Raw genomic sequence first — 18,945 nt, 5'->3', positions numbered from 1 at the left:
CAGAAACCTAGAAAATGAACAAAGAGTTAGGTAATGTAACCATGGCATAACCCCAGATTCAGTCTGAAGTTTGTGAATTAAAAACGCATTGTTTTGACTGCACACATACATTCCAAATTATTTTGTAAAACCATTGTGTTCTCTGTCTTTCAGGCTACGCTCACTTTATCCGAGGACGACAGTACTGGAAGTTCGATCCCGTTGGCATGAACTCGTTGGAAGGCTACCCTCGCTACGTCGGCATGGATTTTTTCGGCTGTAAAAACGTGTGAGTCTCTAACTGTGGAGAGTCAAATTAACACTTCTTTTTTTTATGACTATGAAGAGGAGTTTTTGGAGCAGAGACATTCATGTGTTCATCCTGTGGATTGAAGAGGATGAGTCGATCTCCTTTAAATCTGTTTATGCTTTACTCCATTTATTGAGTTACACCTTCTTCTCAGGAAAACCAAGTAATGTTTCCTCAGACTTGGCACCTCCTGTGCAGCTATACTCGTATTTATTTTGCACATTTTGTCACCATAAGGCTGAGATCTGGGCCCTGTATTAATGATGTGCCACGCTGCACTGTCCTCACTTCCTGTCTTTGAGCCTCAAACTGAGAATTTGGACTGATTCTGGTTCGCAGACAGAACCAGTACAGACTGTGGAGGATGTTTTCCATTTCAACTGTTGTTGTTTTGTCATCATGGTTGGACTCTGTGATCTGCAAATGTTTGAAGAGTGACATCAAACCTAACGCTGCAGGAGACAGATTTGTGCATTAGCTGCAGGGGGAGTTCACTTTTGTTTTGATGCCGAAACTTTAAACCTATAAATCATTCGCCATGATGTCGGTAAACAAAAGTTTAAGGAGGTGATCACACGTGCAGTTGATTTTCCTGCCAGTCTGACTCACACTGACCATGAGTCAGAGCGTATAAACAAAGGTCGCATCACTTTAAAGTCACTCTTTTATTATACAGAGTTCTGCAGCACTGAGTAGAGTTTATGTGACACAGTAACTTTGACTGTGTCCTGCTCAGCTTTCAAATCAGTTTCATGTCCTGAATTAAGTCTCTCAGGCAGCATGCTAGGTGGCGTCACAAACAGTCAAGTTTCCATCCAAATGTAGCACAAACTTTAACACAAACGTGTCAAAACGTGATGGAAATGTTGCGTTTGTGTACTGCGTGTATTAATGCAAGGACGATTACAGTCTCCTCTTTGCTCCACACTGATCTGAGTTTAAGTCACATGATTCATATACGTCTTTTTTTGTTGCACTTCATCACATTTTGTTTATAAGGATACGCTAGCTGTTCCACCTCAGCCAAACGTGAAAACTGTTTCTGTTTTGCACGTTTGTTTTGGTTTTTATTTCACTATGACTCCACGACGGCGACGGCCATGGCCAGAGACATTATGTTTTCAGATTGTCCGTCCGTCCCATTCTCATGAACGCAGTATCTCAAGAACTCCTTGAAGGCATGTCTTCAAATTTGGCACAAACGTTCATTGGACTCAATGTTGAACTGATAAGATTTTGGCAGTCATAGGTCAAAGTTCAAGGTCACTGTGACCTTGTCGGTCTCATTCTTGTGAACATGATATCTCAAGAGAATCTTGAAGGAGTATCTTCAAATTTGGCACAAACGTTCAACTAGACTCAAAGATGAACTGATAAGAGTTTGGTGGTCAAAGGTCACTGTGACCTCACAAGACATGTTTTTGGCCATAATTCAGGAAGGCTGAAGGTCAAAGGTTAAGGTCACTTTGACTTTGTCTGTCTCATTCTCGTGAGCGTGATAGCTCAAGAACACCTAGAGGGAGTTTCTCCAAATTTGGCACAAACAATCACTTGGACTCAGTGATGATCTGATTATAATTTGGTGGTCGAAGGTCACTATGACATCATTATGTTCTATGACATCATGTTCTGCAAAAACACCTCTCTGGCCATTATTCAGCGTCATATCTCAGGAACAGAAGGGGAGACGATTGGTCAGATACTGAACTGGTGACACTAATCTTGGATGTCCACCTTGAAACCCGTGCAAAGGTGTGAAAGGTTTTTTGTTCTGGTGCTTCCACTCAGGCTTTTAATGCTCAAACTAAAAATGCACATAAAAACAGGTGGGTGGAAAAGTACTGAACTGCACACAAATTTGTGCAGCTGACCATTAGCAGACTGCCTCGACAGCGCTGGCTTTTACTAGAATGGAAAGTTATCATATTAGCATTCAGTTTCATTTAAATTTGCTGCACCAAATAAAAAGCAACCAACAATACAGCTTTCCTCTTTGTATCATATTTAGCTACCAAGTCCCCACGCTTTTTAACAGGCAAATAATTGTGCTGTGATACTTTCAGGCACTTTGTCTGAGTCGGCCAATCAAAAGCAATGAAGGCAAAATTTTAACTTTTTCTACGACAATGTGGAAGAAGAAGTCGTCCCAGACGTTGCCTACTTGCAGGCTTTGAACTTACAAAATGTACCTTTTTGGAAAAAAAGATGTTTGATTTAACTTGTTTGATTTTCATTAGGAATTTAAAAGCACAGCAACTCACAGGAGTATCATGACTCAAAAACAGAGGATAGAACAAAGAGGTCCTTGATGGACACAACAAACACTACACGCAAACATACAAATCATTGGAAACAAACAAATTACCGTATAAACCTACTCATCCTCCCTGCAACTCCAAATCCATGGTTCAAATTTCCTCCCTCAAAGGTGAACCATCAACACTTCCCACAAATCCTCCTCAACTTTTATTTAAAAAATTACCTTTGGTTTGGCTTTGTTCTTTTCCATCACGTGCATGTTACATAATCACTCACTGACTCATTGTCCTCTCAGGCAGACACAAAGAAGCAGAATGTAAAAGTTTAATCGCAGCGCTTTACATTAATGAAGGCTTAGAGCAATGTTTGAATTAGGATCTGACAGGTATGCTGTCCAGTCGCCAGAATAAATGTTGACATTGTACATTTCTGCAAACCATGGATATGTTGTTTGTATGCTTCATATGTAGCAGGCATGTTGAGACTTCATGTTTCTTTACATTTCAAGTTTCAATTTTATGTTGTGACAGTGCTGTGATCAGGTTTAGGCACAAAAAGTATGAGAACGTACAAATTAAACATATCTGTGGTTTGCAGAAACGTACAGTGCCGACATTTATGTCTGCCGACTGGGCGGTGCAGTCACGGTGAAGGAGGAGCCTCATCTTGTTTCTTCTAAACATAAAGTTGGATAATGTTCTCACTCTAACAGTTATTAGTGATGTCAGTGCATTTAAAGTCTTTAAGAGAAAGTTTTGTATTTATTTGTCATATGCAGGCAAACTGAGCAAATACACGTTTGTTTTTGCATTTAATCTTTCCTCATGTGGCTTTAAGACGGGATGTTACCTCCTTTTTCTTCCCCGACAAAACTATCACGGAGCCATAAAAAAATCAGATGCTCATACAGAGGAGAAAAAGGTGGTAACATCAGTTAATGTCGTGTCCTGATGTCACTCTTCTAACATGATGGTGTGAAGCTCTGAGTTGTTGGTGATCACTCAGCAGTCTGCAGTCTGCAGGGCGTCTGTGGCAGTAAAATAGCTGCAGGGCGCCATCTAGAGCGCAGCTCCGTCACCCTGCAGGAGAAGTGAGTGTTCCTCAGATTGTGTGTCTCCCTCATGCTTGATGAAGTCATTGCTTATCTGTAACATAACATGGTGCTCTATTCAGGTGGGTCAGTGTGACACATTCAGGGACAGCAGCTGGTGCGTGGAGCAGTGGTTCTCAGCCTCCAGAGACTTTGACTTTCACACGATTTTTCAAAATTTTAATAGGAAGTTGGATGGCAGTGGTGGAAAATACATTTACCCAAGTACAAATATGAGGTTCTTGTACTTGACTTTTTTTCCCATTTATTCTACTTTATACTTCCACTCTGCTACATTTCAGAGACATATATTTTCTTTTACTCCACTACATTTATTCTACAGCTGTGGTTAATAATTACTTTAAGATTTAACTTTTTTATATAAAAAAAGCACAAAATCAAATAGCTTATCAAATATAACACACCAGGCTCATTTGAGATGATCTGTGCCTCGCCAGGAAGGTGGACAAGATCAGCTGGCAGCTGCGCAGGCGATGACAGAAAGCTGCAGTCAAATCAGCTACAGGAAATAATTACATCCTGTTAGATTCATCTGTAGGATATGAGTAGTTTGGTTTGTAAACCACCTTTTATTACTAACATCCACACAAAAAAATTGTTAACAGATTAAACTTTCATTGCACAACATGAGACTAATGGCCTACAATCAGCATTAAATATTACAACTCCACAGAAAATATGACTTCCTATAAAATGTGACATTTGCGGTCGACATTAAGAGCCAATCAGCTCCTTGATCAGGCAACATCCAGGTGTTTCCCATCATGCCCTAGGTCTGGCAGTCAGTGAGAGCAGCTGTTGCACCTGGCTCTAAAAACTGCTGCCTTCTCAATCTAGTGAGGTTATTGATGCCCACTTGTGCATGACATCAGAGCAAGTCAGGATCAAATCAGACTCAAATCTGATCGCCGAGCTCATCCCGATCAACCCTGTTGTCTAAGATCAAATCTTTCTCAAGTACAAATTAATCATCACAGCACGCTGTTGTTGCAGTTAGTGTACTGACCAGCAGGTATAAAATCATACATGTTCAATGTGCGTCAAGTAAACGGCGACTTTGAAACATCAACATGTTTTCACTGAGACTGAATACTCACCTCTTGTTTTCTCAAATCTCTCTGGAGCTGTTTCACCACCTGTAATTTACTTTAATGTTTTCCAGCTGTGAGCAGCTCCTCCTCCTTTGAGCTCTGCGCTGTGGGAGACATAGGAGAGTGTGCAGAAACAGCACACCTAAGAATGTGACCATATTTAGTGTGCATGCTATCTGATTTGATTTGTCTCTTTTACTCATGTGAACTACTACACTAATTCAATATAAGCCAGACCTGATCACCGTCGATTGCCGCACACTGACGCTGGTTAGATTGTGTCTGACTTCATCTCAACCTGCTCTAATGACACACATACATGGGCAACAATAACCTCACAGTCACAGCTTTTAAAGCCAGATACTGCAGTTGCTCTCCACTGACTGCAAGACCCAGGGCATGATGGGAAATGCCTGGCTCTCAGGCAGATAGGTTTAGATGTGACCTTTCATATAAACTTTTCATTTTTGTCAAATTGGATATATTTTGATTTGAGCTTTATTCTGTCAACAGAACACATGTTTGTGTGGCTGATGGTGAAGTTTAGTGTCAGAGAGACTAAATACATTCTTGCTTGTTTAGAAGCAGCATGTATTCTGGATTTGGGACACAGCTTCGAACCTTTTTGTCTTGTGACCTCTGTGTCTGGTTTTCTTAGGTGTCTATGAGTCGTTAGTATTTCCACCAGAGATACATTTCTGCTCTAAATGTCTCCCTTGATTTATCCACATAACTTCGAAGCTTAAAGAGGTCAAATCATCTAATATTTTCCATGAAAGATCTGGGGTCTCATTTATAAAACAGTGCATAGGAGAAGTTCTACACTCAGGCTTCCACCTCACCATCTGCGTTGACAATTTCCCGTCTCTAAAATATTCGTCAGCATGGGTCAAAGTTTCTCCCGTCAAGTCTGTTTTTATAGATCACAACTTGGTGTATGCCTCTTTGTGCGTACGTAATGTTCATAAATGAGACCCCAGATTTCTTCCGTCCTCTCCCATTAGTCAGATTTATCTGGTGACTCTTTGGAGGGTCCTAACCTCTAGGTTAGGAAACCACTAGACTACACCAGCTAAATGTATATAAAGTAGTTAAAACTCACTCCACCTGGAGCAGCTGCAACAGTAACATGCTGCTCTGACACTTATTGATCAGTATTAACAAACTAATAACAGAATATATAATAAAGCATCATACATCTGTCACAGCGGACATTTTACTGCAGAGCAAGTGTTTGTACTTTTGATACTATAAGCACAGGACTTTGACTTGTGATGGAGGATTTTAACACTTGCTTTGGAAATTTCACTGAAGTAAATGATCTGAGTACTTCTTCCACCACTGCTGCAGAGTTAAAGGCAACTAACTGCAAGGAAGAATGTTGGCATTATATGTTTCTGTAATCCACGGATACGTTACATTTGTATGTTATCATGTAGCAGAGGCGTTCAAACTTTATGTTTCTTTACACTGCAGCAGCACTGTGGTTAACGTGTGGTTATGTTTAGGTACAAAAACCACATGGTTAGGAAAAGGTTATGTTCGGGCTTTTAAAAAAAATCCTTCCCACACAAAATAGACAGTTTTGGGGGCACAATCCCTGCTGGAAACTACAGCAATGGGCCCCTAAAAAACATCCATGCTTGGTGCCTGAAAAGCCGCTGGAATCACATTGCAGGGTGGCAGGTTGCAGAAACATACAAGCATACATTTTCTTTTGGCGACTTCGCTGTGAAAAGCTCTGACAGATCTGATAAATTCATGTTCCGGCCTCTTTGTGGGTCGGGTCCCGCAGGTTGAGAACCGCTGCGTCCCTGGTCGCAGCACTTGACATGTGAAGGCTCCGTTCCGACTGTGGTGTTCACCCGATGATAGTGTTTCAGTGCAGGACGCTGACGAGTCATTACAGCTTTCATCATTCAGACTTTGTTGTTGTTGTTTGAATCATTTCTACAACTCAAGTGTTAATCAGTGAACTCTGAATATTTATACACAAACAACGTGGCAAAGGTTTGTTGTACATACATGTCTTTGATTATTATGTTTACTCATATGTAGCCTTTACACCTGTACATTAAAATGTATGAACTGCCTAATGTTTTCTTTCTAATAAAACCAATAACCTTTCGACCAAACTCTGGAGATTAAAGCTGATTCACTACAGACAAGTTAAACCAGACACACTCTATAATATTCAATCAAAAACTGCTTTTTTTTTTTTACCCATTGGACATTTTTACCAATTTGCTGCACTTAAGTTTTGTGTTTAATTTTAGGAAAATAAGTGTATCATATAAATTGAACTGGTTTAAAGCCATTTAAGTTCACTTTCCAGCCAAATATGAATAATTTCCTCAACATTATTAATAAATGTCAATTGTTTTTTTGTTTAAAATTATCATATTTATTGCGTATTAGCGTCAGAAATGAGCTGTATTTCAAGTACTTCGCTATAAAGCTAATTTACAATATGGCGGAAAAAACTGATGTTTTCTTTTACAAAATAATGTCGTGTACATCTTAAAAAAATGTTTTTCAAAAATACATATATATTTTTTTTTAAACTGAATCATCGTTGATTTAACAAAAAGATATTAATGTAAATTGTTTTATATTCATGAACTTAATGAGCTTTGAATTTTGACTAATTTCTATATCAAAACTTTAAAAAAAAAAAGATAATTTTGTAAACAAAAAGTCTCAATATAATAATTTATTAAATTAATTTAAAAAAAATAAATGTATAAATAAATGTATATTTTTCATCTACATTTTTGTTGTGCAATTATTAACACAGCACATCTCATTATTCATGTAATTGAAATGTCAGTTATGTAACTTTTTTTATTTCATTTTATTTTGTTTTATTTTATTAATTTAATTTTAATTTTAATTTTTAAATAATCTCATTTAACACACTAAATTTTACTGAATTTACGGACTTTTCCCCCCAAGGGAAAATTAAAATGATTGTATAAAAATAACAATAATAATAATAAAAAAAGGATATTACCATGGACTGTAAAAATGAAAATGAAAATAAAAATAAAATAAATAAAAGTTACAATAGGATATAACATTGGAATTAAATGTGGAGATGTCAGAAAAAATAAACTAACTTATAAATCACATGTCTGCCTCTGTATTATAACTTGTTGCCTTCAAGGTGATTGTAATGTGTTAAGAGCTTACAGTGTGTGGTGTGGATGGTGTTAATTGATGGTTGACTCTGATTGGCTGCTGCAGTGAGAGGGGGCGGGGCCTGTGCTGTTCATTCAGTGAGTAAATGATGGCTGACAGTGAGGCAGCAGCAGCAGCAGGGATGGCTCACAGCTTCACTCAGGAGTATTTTCAGATCCCAGTGGTGACCCGAGCCTACACCACCGCCTGCGTCCTCACCACCGCTGCCGTGGTAAGAAACAACAACAACAACAACAACAACAACAACAACAACTAACAACAACAAGAGTTTAAACTCTGATCTCCAGAAAACAATCATTTATTTCATTCATTTTTTACTTTTTTGTCATAATTATCAAACCTCTCCTTATGAGCTGAATTATGATGATTTCTGATCATTTTTATTTGATGTGACACTGAGCCGCAGACAGTTTTTACTTTTTTATATATAAATAAATGTGTCTTCCAAGTAGACAAGGCAAAATTGACCAAAAACTTGCAGATGAAAACATTTGAAATAGATTCAGTGTCTTGACTGGTTGAGTGTTTGGAGCTTTTTAATCAATACAAACATGTTAAACTGTTGTAAAATGTTATAAAACTCTCTGAGATGTTTGTATAAAAAAGTACTTTGAATTGTAATAATGTTTTAAAACTAATTAAGTTTTAACTTTATTGCACATATTTTTATGTATGTATTTGTGCACCTTCCTTTGTAAATATAATTTAGTTTTTTCTTTCTTCTTTTAGTGCTGCTTTTATAAACTTTGCTCTGTTTTATTGCCTATTGTTGTTTTTTTATATTCTTACTTAAAATATTTTGTAAATAATCCATTAATGTCTTGGTGCCCAACTTGCTGATTTATCTTAAGCTCTGTTATTTTTTTAAGCAACTTGAGGTCATCACGCCCTTCCAGCTCTACTTTAACCCAGACCTCATCATCAGAAGATATCAGGTAACATTTATTAACCATTTAATACATTTAAAACAGGTCAATGTGGTATGTGATGATATTAACACCCTGTATTCTACCTGTATCTCAGATATGGCGCCTGATAACCAGCTTCCTCTTCTTTGGTTCTCTTGGATTCAGTTTCCTGTTCAACATCATCTTTCTGTATCTTTTAACAAAGACGTAATGTCTCAGATTATTTATCAAAACACTCCTATAGAGTCTAATAATACATTTATGCAGCAGAGTCCTTGACTAAGAGAAGTTATCGATACTGTCGGATGCTGGAGGAAGGATGTTTCCGAGGAAGGACGGCAGATTTTGTTTTCATGTTCCTGTTTGGAGGAATCGTGATGACTGTATCCTTTCACACGTTTAGCGGGTCAGTGGCGACCAACTAAAAATTCTCCGGTGTGCCGACGCAAAAATGCGAATACCCTAATTTAGAGGAAGTGTTTGGTTTGTCCGTCTGGGCTACTGTAGAAACAACATAGCGGACTCTGTGGAGGAGGACCCGCTCTGAATGTAGATCAGGCACTGAGGAGCAAAGTTACCGTGATATTTGGCAAGACAGTCTGCAAAATCCTAGAGGGACTATTTTTATGTCAGTTCAAGTTAGCAGAAGGCTAAATTGGAAGTTAGCCGCTCAGCCAGTGAAGTTTGAGCTCAATGATGCGGAGGATCTGGGTAATTTTACATGCAGCAGTTGAACTTTTTTGGCTTCATGCGCCACTGAGCAAATTTAGTACGAATGAAAAGAGCCCCCCCTCCGATGCTGTATCCAGTTCTCTTTATGCATCCATGATCTGAATATAATTCTTATTCCAAGATGACGATGTTGTGAGGGGAAAAGACCTCTCCTGATAAAACGTCCTGAACGTCTGGATCTTAAGTTACCAGGGAAAAAGCGTGAGCACACCTCGCAGAAACACTGATTTGTAACGTAAACTGTTTTTACCAGTTTTAATCACCTGGGGTCTCATTTATAAAACAGTACGCAGGAGCCATAGTAAAAATGGAACCAACAGACCCTTTGAGGGCCGACGTCACAATGACGTCAGTTTGTTAGCTGGAGGCAAAACCTGCCTCTCCTCCACAGGGCTGTAGGCTACATAGGAGTGTTAAAATGTGTTTGTCTTGTTGTGTTATTGGGAGCCAGAATAGAAGGAGTCATGGCTCAAAACCAGCCGCCACTGCCCGTCAACAAAAACAAAGACAACTATGGTTAAATGTGATAAGACCAAAGGACTGGACGGAGGCCATCATCAAAAATGCTCACATGTGCAGCGCACACTTCATATCAGGTTAGGGAAAAAGTATTTCCTGTTGTAGGGATGAATAAGGTTATGTGTATTAAGGGTTATCATGTCCACCTCATCAGAAACTGGGGAGGGATTAAGAGGAATATTGGATTTCTCTGGAACGCTAACTTTTTAGCACATTAGCTAACGTTAGCTTCCATAGCAAAACAAACAAGTGTGGTCCTCCTTTGTAAGATTGGCTTCCTGTGACATCATCCATCCACTGAGTGAGAGCATACGGGTCGGCCAGTCTGGTCCCGTTGGTCAGTGTTTACTTATTCAAGTAACTCTGATCAAGTCACACATTCACTCCGCTCAGCGCTCTGCTGCTCCGTCTCCACAGACAGAGTGTCCAGAGTGCGCTCTAAAATATGCTTTTTAAATTTGGGTGAACTGACCCTTTAAGGGGGAAACATGATTAGTCTGAGCTGTCAGTCGGTCCGGTGAAAGGCAGGCCGATAAACATCTCATTAGTAGGGTGCTTTTCTCCTGAGGAGCACTATTTTAATTAGATGCTTAAATTAGGACGCCTACAGGCTGACAACATGTAAAACCAGCTACTGTACATGCAGCCTGTCTCTTTGTGGTGATGCTCAGCAGCTTGTTGCCAGAAGCTCTTGTTCACATTCCAGGTTAATGATACAGTCCTGGGTCTGCTCTCCACAGACGTCCCTCTGGGCTGCTGTGAAACGGTCAATGTGCAGGTTTATGAGGTTTGTCTGGAGCCGTGTGATGTTTCATGGACAGTTTTACACGCAGGTCTAATACGGCTGTAATATCAGGAGAGTACAGTGTGTTATCAGGACAGGAACATGCACAAGTTGGCTTTTATTGTGAGGGGCTGAGCATCCTGTAAACAATAAGGTCTGACAAAATGTCTGCTGATACTAGAGGAAAAAAAACTTGTAAAAATGTTTAAGTTTTGGGTCTTTAGTCTAACAAAATACTCACATTTATGAGAACTGCATGTCATCAAGTACTGAGTGATTAATGTCCAGTACATATTGGTGGTTTGTTATGTCACATGTACAGAGGCCGAAATCAACAAAATGCAGTACATGTATGAAAGCCCATTTCTGCCTGCAAAAGAATGATTAAAATTTGTAAATGATAAAATTGGCCAGTCAAAATTACGAAATCTTAAATTAAAAGTGTCAACATTATGAGTCATAATTATGAGATATGTAAAATTCAAGATAAGACAAAACTTAGTTTAACCAGAGGGGGAAAAAGTTGTGCAGTAGTTGCAGTACAACGTGAAACAGAGTGCAAATAAAAACAAAATATAAACAATAAAGATTGTCTAAATGGTGCAAAGCAAACCAAAAACAAATTAACAGTAAGGTGCGAATTCAAAATATACACATGCCAAAAGAGTTTTCTACTAAGAATTATAATAGTAAGTCAAAAATTAGGGCTGTCAAGCAAACTTAAACTGATTCAATTTGCGTCTGAATGCCTGGTCAAGTGTGGCTAACTGGCAGCTAGCATTAGCATCAGAGACAGTGCTAGCTGGGACCTTTGGGTTCACTGCTAAATGCTTTGTGTTAAGGTGATAGTTCAGGCTTGAAGTTCTCTGATGGTATGATAATTCCTTGCTGCAGAAATTGCAGAGAGCGATGCTCCTATCAACAGGGCCGAGCAGTCGTCTTATCTGCCTCCATCATTTGACAAAGCCACTGTGGCCTTAAATGATGCACCAGTTCAAAGGGCACCACCGAACGTGATTCATCAGTGTTAATTTTGTTAACGTGTTATTTTTTTCTAATAAAAATTAACGCATTATTTTGACAGCACTACAAAAAATATATTGAATGTTTGACTTAAAATGTCTTAATTTTGCCTTAGTAACTCAAATTTTGATTTAACATTTTTAACTGTTCTGACTAAATAAACCATAATAAGTCAATACTGAAGTCCAGCTTTAAGTCAACATTTTTAATCTACTGATAAAAAGTATTAGTTTATTTTTTTCTGTAGTTTTTATCATTTTGTACTTTATTCTAATTTAGTTGCTATTATCATTATTTTATTTTAACCTTATTTTCTCTGTATTTTATCTTATCACCTTTTAATGAGGAAAACAAGATAAAAACTATGGTAACATTTTTATTAATTTAATTTTTATTTATTAATTTCATTAATTGTATTTTTTATTATTATTTATTCCTAAATATTTTGTACTTTTTTCACTTAAGTTATTTATGTTATTTTGTTTTACTCTTAATTTCTCTGTACTTCATCCTCTTATCACGTTTAATGATTAAAACAATGAAATAATGTCTTAATTTTAATAAGTTAACCTTTGTACTAATCGTCTCATGATATAAATTTAGTAGGTCGAAATATTGAGAAAATAAGTCTTTTTTTTTACTTGCCATTTCATTTTTTACCCTTTTCCTGGCAGAAATGGGCTTCCATATATACACACAAATATTTTATTTGCCAGTTTATTCTGACCAGAGTTTCTTCTATAATGTTCTAGCTAGCTGCCGCTGCACCAGCTCAGGTCTGACTCAGCAATGAGGTTATTTTCTTTGAGAAACGTCTGTTAAACTAAAACTTTAATCTCTCTATAACAGAAGCTCTCACATGTTGATTTCATAATAACAAACCAAGTGATGAGTTGTATTTAACCTGAAACCTGCAGCTGTTCGGTCTGTTCGCCAACATCTTCTTCCTGGGTCAGGCCTTCATCATCATGCTGGTGTACGTGTGGAGTAGAAGACATCCGTTCGTACGCATGAACTTCTTCGGCCTCCTGAACTTTCAGGCTCCGTTCCTGCCCTGGGTGCTCATGGGATTCTCGCTGCTGCTTGGAAACTCCATCATGGTCGACCTCCTAGGTATGAGAACAATTCACCAAACACCACATATCTGATGTAGCCTGTAAGTAGAGTTCAGGAAGGCTGCACAGTGAAACTAAAGGAACACTTCACCCCCCAAATGATCAGTTGTTTATCAGTTACTCACCCTGTGTTACGCTGAATTCGTGGATGGAGAAAATTATTGATGAACTGAAGTCATAGTAAATCTATGTCAAAACATCTGTTTACAAACTCTCACACAACTATATATAATAGTATAATCCAAGTCTCATTTATCCAGTCATATGCTCAGAACTTCCCAAACAGACAACCCTCTCTGACTGGGAACTGAGCTGAAAGTAAAATATCTATCCAGTCCTCAAAGCCAGACTCCATTGACAAAAACAGTAATTTTACCTCGCTGAACACCTGAGCCACTGCCTCAACTGGTAGTGTGTTTGAAGAGAGCGTAGGTGAATTCACTGTGAGTTCAGTTGCAGCTGCAGTTTCACTTCATGAATACTTAATTCCTTTAAGAAACAAAAGACATGAAACCTGCAACATAAACTCCTTAAATCATCAAATTGCAGGAGGCCAAAGTTGTATTAAAAGACTCTTAGCACTTCAAAATGGATCCTGAGAACAACTCAAAGTTTGTTAGAAAAGCACCAGTGCAACAGTGTGGCTCACTGATGTGTTTTCCCTCAGGCATCAGTGTGGGTCACATGTACTACTTCCTGGAGGACGTGTTTCCAAACCAGCCGGGAGGAAGGAAGCTGCTGATGACGCCAGAACTTCTGTAAGAACCAGAATTTATCGTACTGTGTTTTTAACTTTGATACATTTGGAACGAGACGACTGGCAGAAATACTGAACCTCAGTCTGAACCAAGCAGCAGCCTCAGGGGCTGAAAAATGAAGCTAACATGGAAGTGACAAAAACTGCAGATCCTCAAATGTCCACTTGAGGCTGGCTCCAAAACAGAGTCAACCCCCAAAGACCTCCATGTTGCAATGCCTGATTTTGCAGCAGAAAAAAAAATTAGGTTACTTGCATAACCCCAGTTCTCAGAGTAGCATGAATTAGATTTTGTTGACAATGACATTTTGTTTCAATGGTTTTAAGCTTATTTTTCATTTGGGAAGATTAGCATTAACGTTTTACAGGTAACCATAGCTGTAAATGCACCTTGCTAACCAAGCTAGCAGCTAGTGTTAGGGTTAGCGCAATCCTCTCAACCAAATATGAGGTGCGGTCTGAATCGCATACTTTTTCTTTTTACTCCCAGTCGGTGCTGCAGCTGCCTTTAAAAAGTACATACTGTTGCAAGCAGCATGCACACAGTCAGGACGCTCGACTGTCTCATACCTTTACACCCTGAACTTTGGCCATCTTGCTTTTATATCCGTTACCTTGGAGATAAAACAAACACCACTCAGCCAATTTGTCAGAGATCAACCCCGAGAGATCTGCTGTTTGCAATGTGTGTAGTTTAACTTTAAAGTTATAACTGCATAGATTGTAGATTCTAACATATATTTGTTGTTTGTAATATTTATGATTATTTTTGTTTTCTTAATCAATACTCCTGTAATTACTATTCGACTGGTTATCAGCTACGTGAATGCGCTGTTCTGGCATAGCAACTTTTTCTGGCATACTATACAGTATAGTATGGGTATTGGAACGCACAGATAGTCACTTCTGACTCCAAGATGGCAACGGCCAAAATGCCAAACTTGAGGCTTTTAATCAGGAGTCCACAAACCAATGGGTGACATCACAGTGGCTACGACTATTACTTTATACAATCTATGATCTGAACCACTGAGAATTAAAAACTGTGATGTACTATTATGGCATCAAATGTTTTGGATATTTAGTTTAGGTTAATCTCTTCAACTAGGAAGTGTGTTTCAGACATTTTCAGATTTAAACAAAATTGTATGCAAGTTTTTTTGGCATTATTATTGGTTGGTTGTGGTAAGACAACATAAAACACTTCTGGTTTAGATCTGATATGGCTTTGCATAATATAAAATTGTGTTTATATTCTCAAAATAAGTGTGGCATTTTTTCTGATCAGAGAAACGTGTCAAAGTGAACACAAAAGGGCAAAATGTGCTGCAGATTTGGTGAAAGAGGTCTCTGGAGGTGTTGCAGGGTTCAGTCAGAACAGACATGATGAAGTTGGTGTTCAGTTGTACTTACAGCACCCAGATACAGTTAATAAGTAAAAAGAAAATCAGTGTCTTTGTCTTATTAAAGAAATGCCAAGAGATTTTTTTTGTTCTCTCCTCACAGGCGAGCAATGTTCGACCGGCCGGAGGACCCAGATTACCGTCCCCTCCAAGAGGAGCAGCAGGGTGAAGATCTACAGCAGGACGAGGAGCAGAACAACTAACAGCACTGAGGCCAAGATGAGGATCTGTGGAGCCCTGAGTCCCTGCAGAGGACACTTTTTTTAACCAAAAATACCAAAGCATTTTGGAGTATTTTGGCACGTTCACACTATGTATTTTAACTATCAAGCGTTCTTTTGTCTAAATAAGAAGACAGCAGCACAGAGATGGCACAAAAAGTCTCAGCAGAAGACTGTGCTGCAGGATCTTTGGGACAAAGAAGCATAATTTTAACAAGTAACCAGAACTGACCCCAAAATGCATTCAGGCGATAAAAAGGACAAAGGACTCAGTTTCTATGTCTTGGAAATCGAAGCAGAACAAACCTCAAGACAACCTGTGGAGTATCTGACCACGACTCAACAGAGCAATGTTTTCACAAGTGGGTCCCTGTTTTGTTTGTAACGTACACGAGCATGCGGGCGACGAAAGAAGAGACTGCTCACAAGTAAACATGGATGTTACCACAACAGGATTTCAAATGTTTTCCAAATGAGCTTTGCAAGTGTTTTGTGATGAAGGAAATGCACTCAGCATGTTTGTGAGACCTCCAGGATACACAAAATGAGCTCTGATTGTAAACAGACACCTTGTTTGTTTACAACAAAACACTACAGAGCACCTCTAAAGGTCCACTTACTGCCCTGTTTGAGCGTTCACTATCTCAGGGGTCTCAGGGGTCAGGTAAAAACAGACAGGGTCACCCCAATGTTCCCAGGGTCCTATGCTCACAGGGTCCTTCATCGAGTTTCAAATTAGGATTAGAGAGAACACTCACAAAAGAAACTGTAAAGCGTGTGAAATAATGTTGTACCATTCCAGAGCTATGTTCTTTAAAAGTTACTCTGTTCCTTCTCTTCTGTGTCGAGTGTGTCTCTTGATGTAAACCAACACTGTCAGAGTTTGTTAAGGGCTGTCTTAGCTGTAGTTTGAATTAGGGATGCACCGATTTATCAGCCAAACATCAGTATCGTAGTGTTGTGTCGTTCTTTTGAACGAATTGTTCAAAAGAACGAATCTGTTGAGTGAACGTACTGAACTGAATCACTTCCGGAACTGATTCGTTCATTTCTCAGTTCAGTTGAGCTCAGCAGCGAGCGTGTGGGCCCGGAGTGGAGCTGCCGATTCAGTCCGTGCGAACGATGAATCACTCGCAAGTCGCAAGGCAGCCAGGGTGCAGGAGGGACTGCCTACCATGTGACGAAACACTCGGTGAACGAATCACTCAGTGAACGATGTAACCCCTATCCCTGAGTGATTCAAATAATTTCTTCTCAGCGATACACTTTCATAGGGACCGTTTTCTCCAAGCTAACGGCTAATGTAGCCAGGAGTCAAGCCACATGAACACAATCACACACCTCCTCATTGTTTTAACAGACTTAGTTTTCAGATAAACGAACTTAAAACATTAGGCTGGCTAATGCTGAGACTCACCAGTGCAGGGCAGACGCAGCAGCAGCTCAGACGTGTATCAGTTCAGTGAGTCGGACTACTCAGTACACAGTCAGGGCTCCTCCCGCCAAGCACTGAACAATTCGGTGAACGAATCTTTTGAACAAATCTTTTTAATGACCTGATTCTAGTGATTCAGTAACATGTAAAGAACTGCTTTGCCCATCACTACAGTATCGGCCGATATTTGCCTTGTTGACTGCTATCAGCCTATTGGCAACTAACATGACACTCCCTGGTGTTTTTCTGTTGCATCACATTTAGTTTGCGCAGGCTAAAAAGCAGGGCTCCACACTAACAGCATCCTGTTGTCCTGAAGTCAACAGAAAATGTGTTTGGGATGAACAAACATCTTCCCTGGGACGTCCTCAGGATGAAAGGACACAGTAACTCACCATCGTCGTGCCAGGGGACGCACCCTATTGAGACTTAGTTAACATAAGCTCTAATCAGCTGATGACCAGACCTACCTGCTGACGGAGGTTGTGTTGAGTTATATTGTGATGTGTTCAAGGTCAATACAGTAAAAATGAGCATTACGCGAAGGTGAATTATAACGTTCTCATGATGTGTTCAAATATTATGTTGTTTTTGGCAGTAAACTTGAATAAATTCAGCTGTTTGAAGGAGACAAACAAACAAGGAAATGATTCTGTAACACAATTTAAATTTTCCCAGCTTTTTTCTTTTTTCCAAAATAATTTTCTAAATATATTGGTTGTTTTTTTTTTGCTTTTTTGGAAATTTGTAGGACAAGAAATCACACCAATCTGCGTCTGAAAGCAGCACAAGAAAAGAGATGTTGCTCCAGGTTTCAGTGGGTTCATACATTCTTCATTTTAAGGCCACTTTGTATGTCAGAACTTCCCTACACTTAATTTTCCTTCCCATAGTGTTTTACTGTAAAGAAGGTTTCCCCCGACAAGAAAAAAAAAACCCTGGTTGAATCTGTGCAAACACAGACTTGGTTTCTTGACGTTGACCCTCGTCAGTCTGACCTCAGCTAAGACTCATAACACAACAGTTCTGTTATGAGGGAGGATGAAGTATGTGTTCTGTTGTTGGAGGTCCCACAGTGACTTGTTTGCGTGTTGTTGTGCTAAGCAATTTCCATTTTGTCCCTCTCAGTGTTTGACCCACAAAGGCAGCGGGTGAAAGTGCAGAGTGTGCAGACGGGGCTGATGGGATTTCAGGCCGTCGGCAGTTCTGTGAACCAGCAGCGGTGACACAACAGCAGAGGACGGGAGTTAAAATGTTTAGTCCTGCTCCTGCTCAGTTCTTCCTCAGCAACGTTCAAATACCACATTTATACATCTGGTCGTGTCGACACTAGAGGAGCCAAACTGTGGTCAGAAATTAGAGTTTGAAGATGTGTCCAGCTGTTTTTGCTTCTTTCATTCAGTGTTGAATGTGCTTTGTAGGATGTTTGTTTGTGCTCACAGATTTTGAGTGAAAAACTTTGTAAACAGACGTCAGGTGAATCAGTCTGGTTTGGGATTTTGTCAAGAATATTGAGGCATAAACACAAATTTGGCTCTTAAAATGAACTTATGGTCTTTGATATGATTCATTTTGACCATGGAAGTGCACTCATGATCTTAAACATCATATGTGACAGATTGATCTCAACCCAAAGATCCACTTACTACCTTTTAATGTATCTCATGATCTTTTGAAACATGTTACAATTCCCCCCCATGTGCAGTCGTCTGTTAGGGTCCCCGGTCATTATCCTCATTATATGACTCATTCACAAATAAATTAAAGTAGGGGTCAAAGATTGAAGGCAAATATCTAATTGCAGTTTTGCTGATCAATGTGATCTAAACTGCAAAGATTCTCTACAAATTAAACTAAAACATTTTATTTGTGATGCACGGAAGCAGAGAGTGGCCATGCTTGCAATTTTTTTTAATGCCGTTATCTTGAGAACACTAGTAAATTATTACTTATGTTTATGAGAGTCCAGGGGCCAGATGTATAAACTAACCTGTGTGCACTGTACACTAAAACATGTTTCTGAAAACATCTGAGGCAAGAGATAGACAACGCAATTCAAAAATCTTGATTCATATTTGATCAGTGCTGCCTAGTTTG

General features: G+C 39.1%; 2 protein-coding genes across 2 annotated transcripts in view; both read left to right on the top strand.

Moving 5' to 3' along the window:
- Nucleotides 1-6,885, top strand: part of mmp11a (matrix metallopeptidase 11a) — a 48,640-nt gene extending 41,755 nt beyond the window's left edge. The window contains exon 8 of the mRNA XM_050050221.1: nt 154-6,885. Coding sequence (XP_049906178.1) covers nt 154-272 — 119 coding nt within the window. The 3' untranslated portion in view covers nt 273-6,885. The remainder of the gene's footprint in view (nt 1-153) is intronic.
- Nucleotides 6,886-8,026: 1,141 nt separating this feature from the next.
- On the top strand, nt 8,027-18,548 carry derl3 (derlin 3). The gene is made up of 7 exons (XM_050050238.1): nt 8,027-8,162; nt 8,821-8,886; nt 8,975-9,048; nt 9,149-9,242; nt 12,835-13,030; nt 13,700-13,790; nt 15,296-18,548. Exons 1-7 carry the CDS (start codon nt 8,037-8,039, stop codon nt 15,393-15,395), a joined length of 747 nt encoding a protein of 248 aa, XP_049906195.1. The 5' UTR covers nt 8,027-8,036; the 3' UTR covers nt 15,396-18,548.
- The last annotated feature ends 397 nt before the right edge of the window (nt 18,549-18,945 follow it).

Source organism: Epinephelus moara, chromosome 8, assembly GCF_006386435.1.
Source record: "Epinephelus moara isolate mb chromosome 8, YSFRI_EMoa_1.0, whole genome shotgun sequence".
In the NCBI taxonomy this organism is placed as follows: Eukaryota; Metazoa; Chordata; class Actinopteri; order Perciformes; family Serranidae; genus Epinephelus; species Epinephelus moara.
Note: the sequence above shows the minus strand (reverse complement) of the source record. Positions and strands in the feature narration are given on the sequence as shown.

Excerpts from the sequence above, each read along its gene's own strand:
- derl3 (XM_050050238.1), top strand. The coding sequence starts at position 8,037 with ATGATGGCTGACAGTGAGGCAGCAGCAGCAGCAGGGATGGCTCACAGC. Across the intron at positions 8,163-8,820 it reads TCCTCACCACCGCTGCCGTG|CAACTTGAGGTCATCACGCC; the intron begins GTAAGAAACAAC and ends TATTTTTTTAAG. Across the intron at positions 8,887-8,974 it reads TCATCATCAGAAGATATCAG|ATATGGCGCCTGATAACCAG; the intron begins GTAACATTTATT and ends CCTGTATCTCAG.